Source organism: Salminus brasiliensis, chromosome 10 (genome assembly GCF_030463535.1).
Source record: "Salminus brasiliensis chromosome 10, fSalBra1.hap2, whole genome shotgun sequence".
Lineage (NCBI taxonomy): Eukaryota > Metazoa > Chordata > Actinopteri > Characiformes > Bryconidae > Salminus > Salminus brasiliensis.
Window position 1 is genome coordinate 30766788 of NC_132887.1, and position 17275 is coordinate 30784062.

At 42.4% G+C, this 17275-nt stretch overlaps 1 protein-coding gene across 6 annotated transcripts in view; it reads right to left on the reverse strand.

The window, feature by feature from the left end:
* The window catches only part of LOC140564380 (ryanodine receptor 3-like), a 232948-nt gene extending 215673 nt beyond the window's left edge, over positions 1-17275 (reverse strand). For all 6 annotated transcript variants that reach the window (XM_072689791.1, XM_072689790.1, XM_072689788.1 and 3 more), the window contains exon 1: positions 16814-17275. In XM_072689791.1, coding sequence (XP_072545892.1) covers positions 16814-16861 — 48 coding nt within the window. In that variant the 5' untranslated portion in view covers positions 16862-17275. The remainder of the gene's footprint in view (positions 1-16813) is intronic.

Sequence of the window (17275 nt, forward strand, 5' to 3'; positions counted from 1 at the left end):
TCACTCACCAATCCATGGATGCCACCAGTGCAACAAGTCCAGTCCTGAAATTTCCTCGCTACTAGACTATCAACACAGTCAACTGTAAGTGGTAGGGTTAGGGTTAGGGTTAGGGTTCCACAAAGTGGAAGCGATTAGGAACGACAGCAACTCAGCCACGTAGAGCAGGATCAGCGGATGCTGAGGTGCATTGTGCGCAGAGGTTGGCAACTCGCTACAAACCTGCAACCTTAATGTGGCCTTCAGATTAGCTCCAGAACAGTGCATAGAGAGCTTCATGGAATGGGTTTCCATGTCCAAGCAGCTGCATCCAATCCTTACATCACCAAGCGCAATGCAAAGCACCAGTGTAAAGCACGCCACCACTGGACTCTAGAGCAGTGGAGACGTGTTCTCTAGAGTGACGAATCACGCTTCTCCATCTGGCAATCCGATTGATGAGTCTGGGTTTGGAAGTTGCCAGGAGAACAGTACTTGTCTGACTGCATTGTGCCAAGTGTAAAGTTTGGTGGAGGGGGGATTATGGTGTGGGGTTGTTTTTCAGGAGTTGGGTTGGGCCCCTTAGTTCCAGTGAAAGGAACTCTTAATGCTCCCAACTTTGCCGGAACAGTTTGGGGATGGCCCTGTTCCAGCATAAAGGGCATAAAGACATGGATGAGCTAGTTTGGTGTAGAAGAACTTGACTGGCCTGCACCTTTCCCGAGTCCTGACCTCAACCCGACAGAAAACCTTTGGGATGTATTAGCAGAGACTGCGAGCCAGGCCTTCGTTCAACATCAGTGTCTGACCTCACAAACGCGCTTCTGGAAGACTAGTCAAAAATTCCCATAAACCTTGTGGAAAGCCTTCCCAGAACAGTTGAAGCTGTTATAGCTCTGTAATTGTACGCAGTCTGCCATAATAAACTACGGTATAATAAACTACAGCCATGTGTGTGAATTCATCATGCGAATGTTCTCTGTGGAACATAGAAATATAATTTTTTAGACAGTTTACAAACTTTGACACTGTATGTAATTCTAAGACACAGTATGTAAGTAAAAGCACTGAACAATAATAAAACATGTGGAACCCGCTTCATTTCATTTATTACTGCTTACTTAAATGTCCAAGACAATGTATAGCCTCAAATATCTGCAAACACACACAATATCAGTAATCAAAAACAGCACAGCATGATTTATATAGCTGCATCTTGGTGGTAAATATATACACTCTCGACTACCTTCTAGTGACAGCTAGTCAGCTGGTATGTTTACTGCTAAACAGATGATACCTCCTGAACTGAATAATGAGCCATTAGGGCTGCTGTATCTAGAGCAAAACACTATGGTGGCACAAGGCTTTTCTGTTTCAACTGCATAATGGTGTCACATAGCAATATATCTAATGACTGAGACAGGTTAGCACTGCTTGTTGTACTATGACTCTGACAGTGGTCAAGGAAATTTCTTCATTTACTGCTGGATCGATAGATCATTAGAGCATTCGGCGGGCAGTCTAGAGCTCCGTGTGCTGGCTTAATTCCACACGAGGCTCATCTGTCAGTCTCTGACTTCATGAAGCTGAGTTAAAGAAAAAAGGATTTCTGCTGAGATGCGCTTGCAGGAAAACCAGCCCGACGTTTGAAACCTAGCTAATCGGACAGAGAAATGCTAAGCAATATCACAGATAATTAATTAATTAATTAATTAATTAATTAATGAATTAATAGTGCTACACTGACAAAATGCATGAGAATCAACACAGAACAACTGGAAATGTGGATAAGCTGACCAGTAATGTATAGCAACTAGGAAAGTGTTGACGTAGACCTTCCTTCTGGTTTTTGTAGTTTTACTGCATACTGCATATTGAGTACACTGTGATTGTAAGTGGAATAAAACTTAATGTGACTGTGGTCAAGCTACATTATATGGGCAAAAGTATTGGGACACCTACACTTTAAACCTATGGGAGCTTTCATGACATCTCATTCTAAATCCACAGACATTAATGTGGAGTTGGTCCCTCCTACGCAGCTCTAACAGCTTCAAATCATCTGGGAAGACTTTCTACAAGATTTTGCAGTGTGTCTGTGGGCCGTTTTGCCCATTCATCGAGAAGAGAATTTGTGAGGTCAGATACTGATATTGGACAAGAGGATATTGGCCTGGCTTGCAATCTCCATTCTTTTTCATTCAAAACGTGTTTGATGGGGTTAAAGTTCTTTTAAACCAAACCCACCAAACCATGTCCTTATGGACCTTTCTTTGTGCACTGGGACCCAGTCATGCTGTTACAGAAAAGGGCCTTCCGCAAACTATTTCCACAAAGTTGGAAGCACACGGTTGTACCAGGCAAACTCTGAAATAAACAACCCCATAGCATTATCCCTCCTCCACCAAACTTTACAGTTGCTACAATGCAGTCAGGCAGGTAACAATCTCCTGGCATTCACTAAACCCAGACTCCTCCATCAGATTGCCAGGTAGACATTAGTGTCACTTAATATGACAATGGACATGAACCAACAAGGTAAATAGATCTAGTTTTATTTTAGATTGACTTGGTAAACCTAACCAATAGCTTTTGATACTTATTTGATACATAGTATCTTATTTTCTACTATTACAAATGATGAGTCATGCGGTTCATTAATATGTCACCAGCATTGACACATATTAGTACTAATACTGTGGGGTTAAATCCCAGGACTGACTAACTGGGTACTCCTGCTTGTGCATATGGGCAAGGCACTCAATCCCTGACCACCCCAGACAGTGTTGCTGTACTGCTCCCAAACTGGGTTTAGTAAGGGAGCAAAATTATTATTTTTTTTATTTTAAGGCCAACCTTTAATCATCATTATGATATTTAGAAACAGATCCCTTCATTACTGTACTGTCCTAATTGCTGATTGTCCATAAGATAACAGCACAACGCCCTACATTGCATGCAGAAAATAGATACAGGGAAACTACGAGGAGGGCCTCAATAAAGCCATCCTTTGTATGTATAAAGGAGGACTGAACACTGCATTAACAAAAAGGTCCTGCACTTATTCAGATTCACAGTGCTACACTTTAGTACTCCATATTCAGGTTTTAAAATAATATGTAAAACCATCTCCTTGAACGTGGTAAGGGAAGCCAGTACGAGCTGACTGCAATTATGAAGAACTGGCTTGTAGTTTTTGACCTGAATAATCAAACTAGCTCTCATGAGATCTCAAATTTGTCATCAAATTTGCTTGAGTAGGCAGCAGGCTCCTCTTGCACCAAAAGACAACGAGATACGAGAGAGATACACATAATTTAGACCAACGAGGCCTACCCAAACGCTAGCTGGGAACTCTGAGCCGCTTCGTCTGATGATTTCAAACAGCTGAAAAACGGCTCCCACGAATGACAGCCGAGTTATCACAGATTGAGTGCAAATGTGTGGGTGGGTCTCAGGTGTCAAGAGGTTCCATAACACCCCATATCACAGCTCAGCACATTAGGACGAGAATACCTCCATCGCTTGCTGAAAGTCCACGCGATACAGAAACGGATCTAGACGCACCACTGGGGCTCTCTGCTGGAGATGTTTTTTTAATGTCAGCCTTCATGATCTTCTTATACAGAATGTTTAGGCTCAGAGCATTTCACTGGAGTTCTAGGTCAGGTGAGGAGGGCCCAGTCTGCTGTTTCGACGCCTGCCGCAATGGATTAGTCATATTTACACACTGTCCTTTCTTACCCCAGCTGACACATCAGTTGCCACTGGTGCAATAAAGGCGTTTGATATTCACCCCTCAGGGCTGCGCTGTGGTTTCGCCCATCTCCTGTCTCAGCAGCCATCAGATAAAGAATCACACACACACACCTACATGCACATAACTTGTACAAATCGCCTAGCCTGCTGTCAGTCTGAGAGAAAGACAATCTAGCAGGGGCCAGAGCAGCTCTCCTCTTTGCTTTGAAGTCAGTCCACTATCTCGCTGTTAGCACTAATATCAGAGCTGTCAGGTTTCTGCATCCCAGGGAGTGAATCAACGCAAGCTGTGTGTGAGCAGTTCTGGACTCCAGGGGTTTGTTGGACTCAAGCTGACGCACAAAAACATGGACACACACACACTTTTACCTGTAAAGCTGACATGAAGAACGTGAATGAAGACAGAACAGCGAGTTTTGAGGAGAGCCTTGCTTTACTTGGGCCCTCACAAATGACTAGAGGAATCACTGTATCCCTGCACCACATGCAATAGATAAAAATGAAGGAACAGGCATTAAGCAGCTGAAGTCACCAGGCTGATATCCTTCTTATGAACTGTTCGGTGTTGACCCAGTAATGCCTTCACCACCCACTGCAGTGTTTCCCTGTCCAGTGGTTTCCATACCAGACAGTGCTGCTGAGGATGGCCGCGCGCATGCCGGTGTTCTTCAGACTCCTCAGGAAGTAGACCCCCTGATGAGACTTCTTCACTAAGTAGGAGGTGTTAGGGGACCAAGAGAGGCTGTCAGTGATGTGCATTCCCACAAACTTGAACATGCACTGATTCTGCGGTCTTTCACGCTGATGAGCGGAGGGGTGTGAGGGTGCTTACGTCCTTCTAAAGTCCAGAATCATCTTTTATATCTTTTATCTGACATTCAGAGAGAGATTCTGATGTCCACCAGAACTCAAGCTACCTCACCTCCTCCCTGTGGGTAGTCTTGTTGTTCCTAGAGACGAGACCTGCAGCAAGTTACATAGGTCAGTTAGCAGCATTCCGAGCCTGGAGTGGAGATGATAGAGACACTACTCTCCTTATTATAGGTCAGTGGAGCAGCAACATGATTCTAAACTTGTTATATTAAGCTTTTATATATATAAAGTCTCTCCCACATGGTGAGGTATGTGATTTATTTATTCAACAATTGTGCTGGCCGATACGCAATGTATCAGTATCGGAACCGAAAAAATCTGATCGGTGCATCCCTATTTCTTTATCCGACAGTCTTGTCTTATTGTTTGCTTATTTGATTTATTCATTAACCTTTTTTTTTTACTTGAACATTTTGTGGTATGGTGATATTGTATGTCCTTATTAGTAAGCCTTATAAAAACATAATTTTCAGATATATATACGTATATATACGTAAATCACCCACCCCTACTACTACCGCTGAAAAAGAAATACGCAGCTACCCTGACACATGATGTGAGAGTGTGGCATTTTAGGCCCACACTGATAACCATACTAATATGCCAGCTCTATAAACGACAGTACAAGACACATGCAGGTAGGTTTATGTGTGCGTTCTCAAGTAAGAAAGTGAAAGAGATCAAAATTGATTACAGTCGCTGGATGTGGCTGGATGTCACCTTGCATGTTTCTCTGTTCGAGCATATCTAAAAATTCATATTCTTTTTAAAAGCACTGTTTCACTAATGACCCAACTATCAGCATCTTTACAACATAAATATCAATCATAGGGCTATATATATCAAGCATATCTAGACTGTATGTCTAAAGAAGCCCCAAATACATCACCCTTTAAGAGGGTGTAACTATGTGTCTATGAGAGCATCCATGCGTTTACGGATGGCGTGCGACAAAGAAGCTGAATAATCTCTGCACTGAGCAGACGTCAACTGTGCTGTATCTGCTCTGTTGCTAGCAAATGCCTGTTGCAGTTTTACTCTGCACCACAAGACATACCTGCTTTGCAATCTCTACACACACACACACACACACACACACACACACACACACACACACACACACAAACAAACTGAGCTCACGACCAACCAGTCAGTTGCTGCCCCCTGTGGAGGAATGCAACAAGCTGGCATGTTTCTTAAAGGCACAGTGGTAACTTCTGGGCTTTAAGGGACTCAAAAGTCAGATTTTCAACCTCTTTGTCTGTCTACCAAATTGCAGGCAATCATTTCTACATGTAGCTCTTAAAATGTACCTCGTTGGCACCTGCATAATGGCTTCTGTTACACACTGGGGCTGTGGATTGGTCAATATGTATGGGTTTTCATTTAACAATACTGTAAACAAGGTCATATATATATATATATATATATTAGTGTTGCACTGATATCATGTGGGTATCAGCACCGATACTAGCAGTTACACACAGTATTGGTATCGGTAATAGTGAGCACTGATACCATGAAGCTTACTGCCTTTACTACCATGAAGTAGGGTGTGGGATATGTATTCTCTATGATAATATCTTAATTGCTGTTCTAATGATGTGCGAGCAGATATTATCGAGTATGTCACTCACTTTGTGGAAACCACTCAAAAACACGCCATAGGAGTTCACATATTCACTGCGCCCTTAGGCTGGTAGGATAGACTACTGCACATGTGCACGGAGTGCATGCAGCACGCTAGCATAGCCTACAAGTCCGAAGCAGATCTTGAATTTGTTAAGATGTTAAACATAAACATAAACTTTCATAAAGTAAAATGATAAAAATGTAAACATTTGAAAATTAAAATACATAACATGAAACATAAATATGTAATATAAATATAGTACATTCTATTCAATTACAATTTCATGTGAAAAAAATAAAAGTTTGTAATGTCAGTAACACTTGCACTGTTGTTTTTGTATTATATTTACTTGAATGCTTTAGTTTTAAGTAAATAAATAAGTAGGAAAAGCTAGCACAATGCAAGATGTTTACAAACACATTTTGAAGGATGAAAAGAATCATCTAATTATCGTTAGCGACAGAATCCCAGAAAATATTGAGATATCATTGTTTGTCAATATCGCACAGCCCTCCCATGAAGCTTATGTTGTTTCTACATAGAACATTTTAGTTTACATACTTTGTTATAAAACCAAATGTTTAAACAACCAGTAAAAGCCAGTCATAATTAGTTATTACCATCAAACAGACATTAAATGGATCTTTTACATTTACAGCACTTTCTGATTCCATGTGGTGAGTTTATCAGATTGTTTAAAGGTATCTTAGAGACGTGTACTTGAAGGTGAAATTGCTACATAAGCACGTTTTCTTTCTCAACTGGCATTTTCCTTTCCGATACCGATACCAGTTTTTCACGTATCTGACGATAGAGACTACTGATACCAACTCTGACTTAATTTATATTTTAAAATTATATTTTAGACTAGAAACTGTAATAAACAGAGTGGGTGGATAAAATCTGTAAGGTTTGTAAACAGCCAACACAAAGAGCCAGTAGGCAACACATCGAGCACAGTCACACATCTACAGCGACATCACTCTGAAGTGGAGAGCAGAGTTCTATTAGTGTGAGGAGTGGGTGTCTCATAAGGACATGGTCTGACGGACCAAACTATTAACTTTTAAATGTTTGATGAAATGAAAGAGCGTGAGACAGTGGCAAATGATTCACTCAACACTGCATTGCAATACAAACGATGCAGTAACACAAAAGCACCATCATTCAACATCAGCACCTGACCTCACTACTGCTCTTGAGGCTGATGCAATCAAATCATCACAGCGCTTTTCTAAGATTCTTCTTTCAGCTGCGTCCAGGTTTCTCTGTTCCTTCTGTACGTTGAAATCTGTCCGAATTTAGGGTTAATTTATACTCAACGTTACATACGAATATGCACGGATCCTTCTGTCTGTACCCTGTGTTCATTTTGGCAGTGTAAAGGATGCAAATGATTATGTGGGCAATGAACAATTACAATGTTTAAAACTGATGTATTCATCATACATAAAGGAAGTATAAATGGGCTGCACATGCACCACATAGATTAGACCGAAATCTGCTATCCAGAATTCTTCTCCAGATCTAGCAAAGCATCAATGAGCAACACTGATGTATGACCTCTGCTGAAGGTGAGGCCTTGGTACTTCACTGTATGCTACACATGCACTACACAGATTAGACTGAAATCTGCTATCCAATATTCCTCTAAAGATGCCCAAGGAAGGTTCTATCCAGTGTGGCTGTAGCTTACTAGATGTAGCACAAACAGCAGCACTGATGTTTGACCTCTACTGAAGGTGAGGCAAGAAACCATCTTCTGGCCAAAAAATGGAGGCTACAGAAAACCCAGTCAGATCATCAGCCAACAGTTGCGCAGCTATCCGCTGGTAATGCCATTTTACACATGAATGCACAATTTATGAAGGAGCTTTTCTCCTCAATAGTGCAATGCGAACTGCACATGTAGCCATAGGCATAAATGATGGATTTCTTGCTCTCACTGCTCACAGCTGCTCTGAGGAACAGACATCACAGTGAAGGCTGGGAGAGAGAGCAGAGAAAAAAAATCCCAACATCTTGCTTGAGGAAGAGCAGAGAGAAGTAAAGGTGACGGCCAGGAGGAAATGGTCACTGATTGGACCAGGGAGATGATCATGGTCGAAACATCTTAGGAAAGCAGAGCTTCATCATCAGGTTAACAACAGTTGGCCAGCAGACCTACCAAAAGACATGTTGGTAAATGTGCGGCCAGATGAATATAAAAGCACAATCACAGGGCAACTAACTGTCCCCATTAATAAGGTTCATGATTTAAAGGCATGAAGAAATAGGAGCGGCCAATAAGCTCTAGAAGAGAAAAGGAAAGTTCAGTGAGGAAACGATAGCAGTGCTGATTTGAAGGGTACATTTTCTGAAGGATATGCAGAATGGTTGCACAGCTAAGGTGGCTCTCATTACTGGACAGTTGATACATGGTTGCTATGGTATTCCAGCTGGTTTATATGGTGATAGTATCTGGTTGCTATGGTGTTGCTAAGTGGTTGATTAATATGGTATTAAAGGTGGTTGTTGCTAGTGTTGCTAGGTGGTTGCTATGCTATTCCGGGTGGTTGCTATGGTTTACTAAGTGGTTTCAATGGTACCCCAGGTGGTTGTTATGGTGTTTCTAAGTGGTTGCAATGGCACCCAAGGTGTTTTTTTTATAGTGGCGGTTACTGTGGTATCAAAGGTGGTTGCTATAGTGTTGCTAATTGATTGCTATGGTATCCCAGGTGGTTACTATGGTGTTCCCAAGGCATTGCAAGGGTACCCCAAGTGGTTTCTATGGTGCTGCTAGCTGGTTGCTATGGTGTTACTAAGTAGTCGATATCTGGTTACTATGGTATCAACGGTGGTCGCTGTAGTGTTGCTAGGTGGTTGCTATGGTATCTCAGGTGGTTGCTATGGTGTTCCTAAGGGGTTGCAATGGTACCCCAGGTTATTTCTATGGTGCGATTAGCTGTTTGCTGTGGCGATACTAAGTGGTTGCTATAGTGTTGCTAGGTGCTTACTATGGTCTTCGTATGTAGTGCTTGGCATGATTTTGTGTTGATGTTATGTTGATGATGTTATAGCATTGCAAGGTGATTGCTATAGTATTTATAGGTTGCTAAGATGTGGTATTCCTGGTGGTTCCATGCATTTCTTTGGGAGAAGAAATAGCTGCTATGCAAAAGTTGTATGTCCAAACAAATAGCTGTATACACGTCCGGACCACAAAGTCTGACTGAAAAACACAGCAAAAATCTGTCACAATAAAAAATGATTAAATAAATAAATCATAATGCTAATAATAATAATAATCACACATCCAATATCCCACATCCAATATCTCCACCCGATTTCTGTGCTATCCGCCCAGGTTTTGTGCAGTTTGTGCCTGAAACTGGTCTAAAAGCTTAGCACATCGGGACCACTGTTAATGAAGTACAGGTGCACCCTGCAGCAGGCATAAGATGTCATGTGCCGCCCATCATTTGCTGTCCAAGAAGAATGTGGTTAGACGTCAACAAATTTGCTCTCTCCTTCAAGGACCTTCAGACCGATGTGTGACTTCACAAGCCTGGAGGAAGTGTGCGTGCTCTTTGAAAAGGAATAGTGCATTTCACCTCCACTGATCTCTTTATAGTAATGTGAGTCTTCATCGTTCAATAAAACAATAATATTCTTTATGTGAGCTGTGTAGTTTTACAGAGGGCTGTGTTCCCGCAGCTGACCCCTTACAGACCTCAACGATTGAACCTTACAGACCTTCCTAAAAGTAGCTTAATGCCAGCTCTGTTCATTTTTCACATATTGTCTACTACATCTGACTTTAAATTGGAACATTGCTGTGCGGATTTGATGGCTTTTTTCCACAGCAATTATGAAGGTCAGGTACTGATACTGGATAATTAGCTCCAAATTATAAATAGCTATATGATTCGGATATAGCTCCATCACTCCATAGAATGTAGTTCTACGGCTCCAAAACCCAATGCTGGGGGGCTTAATACCAACTAGCCAACACTTGCCATTTGGCAGGTTGGCCTTGGGCTCATCTGCAGCTGCCCCAGAGCACTAGTGTCTATTGGTAATGCGATTTCAACACCTGGTTTACCTAACATTCTTAGGTGAACATAGTGACCTAGCTTGAACCTCAAATACTTTTGTCTCTTCATGGAAAAGAAAATCTGGCATAACCAAATCAACAGGCCAATTCCAAAAATCCCAGTCCAGGCTTTATATTTACTTCTGTAAAATATCCATCTTTTTTTAGCGCACCAGCGAAAGCCTTATAAGACTAAACACAAAAGCTACTATTGGAGAATATGGAAGGGAGGCTAAAAGGGCTGAAGCTAATGCTAAGTAAACCAAAGAAGGCAGAAGAAAGGCCTGTAGGTGTCGGCGCAGGGAAGCTAGCAAAGCAATCGGGAGGCGAGGTCAGCTACAATCTGCTCGGTTAGTTAAGCGCACACTTCGCAGAGAGAACAGCAACACTATCCGGGATGAATTACGAAGAATTCCAATTAAAGTAGACGGTCATTTTTTTTTCACCAGTGTGTTTCATTCTGAGGCAAAATAACAGGGTTGTAAATAGGCTTGAAAAACATCTGAGCATCTTTCACCCCAAGCAAAGTCACATACTTACTATTCATACATCAAGTAGCAACTTAAAATACTTAAAGGCAATGGATTACACCTTTAGTGCAGTTGATTTTACTATTAGGCAGAGGTCCACAAATTTGTGGCGATATAGTGTATGTTACGAAGCGGCTATGACCAGTTTCTCTACCTTTTCTACCTATTCTCACTGACTTACTATTCCGTTATCCATTTAAGACCAAGTTTTCAGTATGCATTATAAATTATTCACTAATTCTGCGCATGTCATGTGATCATTTATGGGGTTTAAAAGGTGAAATTTAGCAATGCATATAGATATCAGTGGGTAACAACAGTGTGCCGACATCAGCAGAAAATGCCAGTTCAGTTAGGATCAGGGGGAAAAGAAGAATGAATCCGTCCCTGATGAAATGCACAAAAAACACTGAATCGATATCAGCACTGGGGGAACGTTCTGACACCAGTATCGAAAAAGAAAGTGATATCGTGCAAACTCTAGTAAAGACCCGTGCAAAAAACCCAAGCTTGCTTCAGACGTCTATGTTACAGCATACAGTGAGGAGACTTAGAGAGGAAGTGGGCGAATCAGCTGGACGAGAAGTGCTCTGCTGTCTGAATCCCTCCCTTCGTACGTCCTGCATGGAGTCAAGAGCCTCCAGCAATTGTGGTTAGTTCACACGTCAAGCTGTGACTCACTTCTCTCCTCATTTGTGATGCAGACAGTGCTGAGCTAGATATGCAAAAAGGACATTTATTACAAACCAGACACCTGTGCAAGACTTCGGATTATTTACAAGCTACAGAAATAAAAAATTTAAAAACTATGAGCAACTATGGAACTCTGAATGTAGGCTTGCTGCGGTATCTGAAACAGAAGGGCAGCGAAGATGCTTTGGGGATGAGCGCTGTTAAGAGACATCGCAGTGTGGACCTACAGTAATTGGGCAGAATACAGAAGTGTAACACCACAGTAAAATACAATTTGGGACGCCCACACATTTTTAATGCGCAAATTCAAAAACGGTTTGTCTGATTAAAGAGGACCCACTTTTGCAAGGCTGAAACCACCTTTAACCTGTAGTTCACATGGGGCAACAAACTTCAGAGGCCTAGAAAACCACAGAAGACAACAAAAATAGATGTTCACAGAATTCTTTCTTTGGTAAAGCAAAGCCCCTTGACAGCATGCAGTCATGTCATGTACGTTCTCAAAGAGGCCATGTGTATCACTGTATCACAAGTTTACAATCAAAGAGGCTTTTTTCTGAACGTCAACAAAAGGGTTTACTTCAACCACTGGTAACTCTTAAGAACAGAAAGGCTGGAATAGACTGAACTTCCCAGTTCTGAAACACAATGTTTGGCCAGATGAGAGCAAGAATAACTTATGAACAGAAAAAGAAACTAAATATTAATAGAAACTGGAAATACTGTCATTAACAGACTGCACATGACAGACTGATACAGTGTAAGCTGCTAGGTGCATATTTTGATGTGCTCTGTGTCTGAGGATTCATCTTACAAAATCCATTTTTCACTGATTTATTGAGTGTGTCTTTATTCATTGTTTTATATGCACATATATATTTTCTTTATGATGACACTATGTGTCTCTTTATCCACTGTTTCTATTTACTTATTTATTCTATTGTTTTCTTTGTATTATTTGAACTGTGAACCGGAGCTAACTTATGTAAAATAAGTATTCTGCTCATCAATTTTTCTTTTATTCTACCAGTATAAATATAGAATAGACTAAATTAATTATATATAGAGAAAGAAAGGCTGGGCAATTCATTCGAAAAGTAATCAAAACCGATATTCTGAACCTCAAACCTCAAACTGAAGGTATCTTCTTTTTTTATACGAATAATACATTTTTGAAACACTGTTAGTACTTTCCCCATTGTGTGTTCATGCAATGTCCTCTACATGGGTGGTAATGTGACTCTGCCCCATCCAGTCTGCGACATAGCATCATGGAGGGGAAATTAAACACCAAGCTAACCGTGCAACTTGAGCTTATATAATCGATCTTCAATCGTAATCAAGGTAAAATTAAATGAAGCGTGATACTGTCAAACATGGTGGAGGAGCTATTATAGCATATGTAAATACGGTTGCCAATGTAACTGAGGCATTGGTGTTTATTGTCATTATGACTGCTGACAGGAGTAGGTGGTTAAATTCTGTAGGGTATAGAGTGTAGGGTATCTGTAGGGTATCATCTGCAGAGTCAGTCAGATTCTACAAAACTGATTAGATGGGGCTTCACAGTATAGATAGATGATGACCCAACCTAAGAGCTTCTCAAGAGAAAGAAATGAAATGCTCTTAAATGGTCGAGTCAGTGACCTCAATTCAGTTCTCAATTCATTCTTTTCACTTATAGAAGATAAAACTAAAGAGCTACCAGAAAGACCCACAAACAAGCAGCAACTGACGGTGGATGAAGTGAAGGCCTGGCAAAGCATCTCAAGGGAGTAAACTCAGCATTTGGTGATCTTAATGGGTTCCAGACTTCAGACGGTCGATTAACGGTAAATGCAATATGTTTGTTAACCCAACTGAATTAAAGCTGAAAGTCTACAGAGACAAAAATGACAAACAAATGTGTCACTGTCCAAGTACTCTGTAAGAATGTCTGACCACAAATATGGAGTAAAGTTCTAAATCTGATCAAACCATGAGGCTACATTACACTAAATGTAGATGTTGGACATGAATGGGTTCGCTGTATTCGACTTTCTCCCTCTAGGTGCTGGATTATTAAGAGAGGACTATAATTTCACAAGTTACTGCATGTCAGATGCCCCGTATTTGAACCTCGGCTCTCCTAATCTGGAGATTGTGGGCATGTATCTCTCTCGAGGGAGAGATCCAGATATGCAGAAAGATGAATTTCAAGTGTTACAACCCGCCAATAAGGTCTTCTTCATTCATTGTTAATTTCTGAAACTGCCCCAGGAGGCCATAAAATGTCTGCAAAGTCAATGTTAACAGCCAAAAGAGCTTTCCAGATTTCAATATCTATGCTGATTTAAAACATACAGCAATGGATTACATTCTGAAGAAATCCGTCTCAGACAAAACCAAAGCCATCGCAAGTCTACAGCTCACATTTTACACATTGGGCGATCAAATAGGTCTATAGATGATAGTCTACAGCTCACATTTTACACATTGGGCGATCAAATAGGTCTATAGATGATAGTCTACAGCTCACATTTTACACATTGGGCGATCAAATAGGTCTATAGATGATAGTCTACAGCTCACATTTTACACATTGGGCGATCAAATAGGTCTATAGACGATAGTCTACAGCTCACATTTTACACATTGGGCGATCAAATAGGTCTATAGACTATAGTCTACAGCTCACATTTTACACATTGGGCGATCAAATAGGTCTATAGATGATAGTCTACAGCTCACATTTTACACATTGGGCGATCAAATAGGTCTATAGATGACAGTCTACAGCTCACGTTTTACACATTGGGCGATCAAATAGGTCTATAGACGATAGGCTACAGCTCACATTTTACACATTGGGCGATCAAATAGGTCTATAGACTATAGTCTACAGCTCACATTTTACACATTGGGCGATCAAATAGGTCTATAGACGATAGTCTACAGCTCACATTTTAAACACTGGACAATCAAATGGGTCTACAGCTCACATTTTGGGGAAGGCTTCAACACAATATAACACAATAATCTTTTATCATGAACTAAAATGATTTTAGCATTAGTATTAATTCTCTCTGAGCTCAGACGGCTTTTTATACAGCTTTCCCATTTTTTGTCTAACCTCTACAGCCTTCTCACAGACTGGGCTGAGCATTACAACTTACGCTGCCCTGCCAGCCAGGGACCTCTCTCAACACCACCGTTATTTTACGAGCTGGAGGATTACAACACAGCAGTGTCATTCTGAGTAAACGCAACCATGCCTGAAAAGAACAGACTGACCAAGATATAAATTGCAGCACGCAGTCAGCCTATTTCACTCCGAAAATGAAAACCTTCACCAATTCCCCACCAGCGTCTGCATGCTGTCTGTATGTGGCTCGTTTTACAGCAAACTAGCAGGTTGCTAAAGGGTGAGAGGGATTAAAAACAAAGGCGACAGGTGTTTACACTATTAGGATAGTGATTCCTTTCACAACCTCATTATAGACATATTTTATCAGCACCAAATTACTGCACTTCTCCATTCTCAGTTGAAAAAGAGCAATAAACAACTGCAAGACAATAAAGATATGAAATAAGACATATGTTATTGTGCCATGGCCAAAAACAATATGACCAGGGGTTCAGAGTGGAGGAGAAGTCTAATGGGCTACGGCCCAGGGGTCGCAAGGTCAAATCCAGAGCCATGACACTTTGCCATCAGCAGCCGGAGCCCGAGAGAGCACAATTGGCCGTGTTCTCTCTCCCCTTGTTACACTTAAAGCGATGCTGGCTGGCATAGGCATCTGTCAGCTGATGCGGTGGAGCTGGGGACCCGGCGCTAAGTGTTAAATCCTAATCTCATAGTGTCGGGAGCATCGCATTAACGGGAGGGGGGTTAATTGGCAGCACCGAACTGAGATCACACTCAAATATATGTAAAATCATGAATAAATCATGAATAAATGTGTTGAAGGTGTAAAAAAAAAGTGCATATGTGATATTCACTCGCTCTAGACGTGTAGAGCAGCTTCATGCGCCTCATGCTGCTTTTACAGCAGGTCTGAAGATCTGCTATATACGAAAGGCTTGGTTCCAGTAAGCTTAAGACATGTACGAAGTGTCTGGGCATGGTGAATTTTTTATGTTTTTCAATTTTAGCCACAATATAAAGGTAAAAAGGTAAAGGTGCACGTATTTGTCACTGTACACTGTACAGCGAAATGTGTCCTCCGCATTTAACCCATCTGGTAGTGAACACACACTCACACACACACACACACACACACGTGTTAGGGGCAGTGAGTACACACACCCAGAGCGGTGGGCAGCCAACTCCAGCGCCCGGGGAGCAGAGAGGGTAAAGGGCCTTGCTCAAGGGCCCAACAGTGGCAGCTTGCCGAGCCCGGGAATCGAACCCACAACCCTGTTATCGACAGCCCGGAGCTCTAACCGCTGAGCCACCACTGCCCCTATATTGTTTGATATCGAGCCTTAAAGGACACTTGGTACTTGGATCAACATCCAGATCCTGGTATCGGGACAACCCAAGGCTTACTCGGTGGAGCAGGTATTTTAAAATAATCATAGTGCTTTTACTTTGGAGGTAAATTCACACATTGTTTTTGTTAAGGAAGCAAATCTGAAGCATTTCTTTCTGCCTTATTTAACCCAGTTTGTCCAACATTTAACCAGGCACCCAGTCTTGACTGGTCTCTGAGGTAGAGTGTATTTCACTAGGGTGCTCATTCTCAGGTTTTAGCAGCTGCTGCTCTTCAGTAAGCAGCGCTGTGTCTTCAAGCTGAATTCAGTCAGGCAGGACAGACGTTTCTGGTGTTGTAGAGGAACTTCAGGGCGACCTCAAGGACTTAACCCCCCCCCCCCCCCTGAATCTACATCTGCAGGCGGCAACAGTTCAGGGCAACAGAAGTTCCTCCCTGGTCTGAAACGATGCGCAAAACAGAAGAGCATCCGCGACGAGCTGCCTGCATCTGTCTGAGAGCCTGGAGAGCCTCGCAGAACCCGCTGTACAGCTGGAGCTGCCCGTGAACCACTGCCAACCATTAACGGCTTTCTGCCCCTCAGCTGAGAGCCATCATAAAAACAAACCCTAATTTCGCGCCTTTTTGTCGCCATTCCCTCACGCGCCCCGGTCCGCACGAGACGATGCTCGCTACCTGAAGTGAAAGAAGCAGGCGCGAGCCCTTTGTCCGTCGCCTCGCAGAGTACCAGCACCCCCCAAACACACACACACACACCTCTCCTCCCTCTTCCTCATTAATAACGAAGCCCACTCACCGTCCGCAGGAACTGGATCTCGTCTTCTCCTTCTCCGCCGTCAGCCATGGCTGTTCGGGAGCCCGCTCGGACTGTGGCAGCCTCCGCCGTGGGCTCGCTGCTACGCGCCGGCCGCTCCTCAGCCTCCTCCTCCTCCTCCTCCTCCTCCTTCTCCTCCTTCTCCTCCTTCTCCCGTCGCTATTAGCACATAGCTAAACACACGCATACAGGGGAGGGAGGTGTATGTGTGCGTGCGCGTTGAGGCGGGGGGCTACAACCGCAGCCTGTCCCTCAGCTTCCACTCGAGCGCAAGGTGCTGTGCTCCCAGCAGAGGATTGTGTATGCGAGTGAGCGTGTGTGTGAATGTGTGTGTGTGAATGTGTGTGTGTGTGTGTGTGTGTCTGGGGTTTCTGTGGTACTCGAAGCCGCGTTGGGCTCGAGCGCGGTCTTGCAGTAGAAACGCACGGGCTCGTTAGTCGTGTC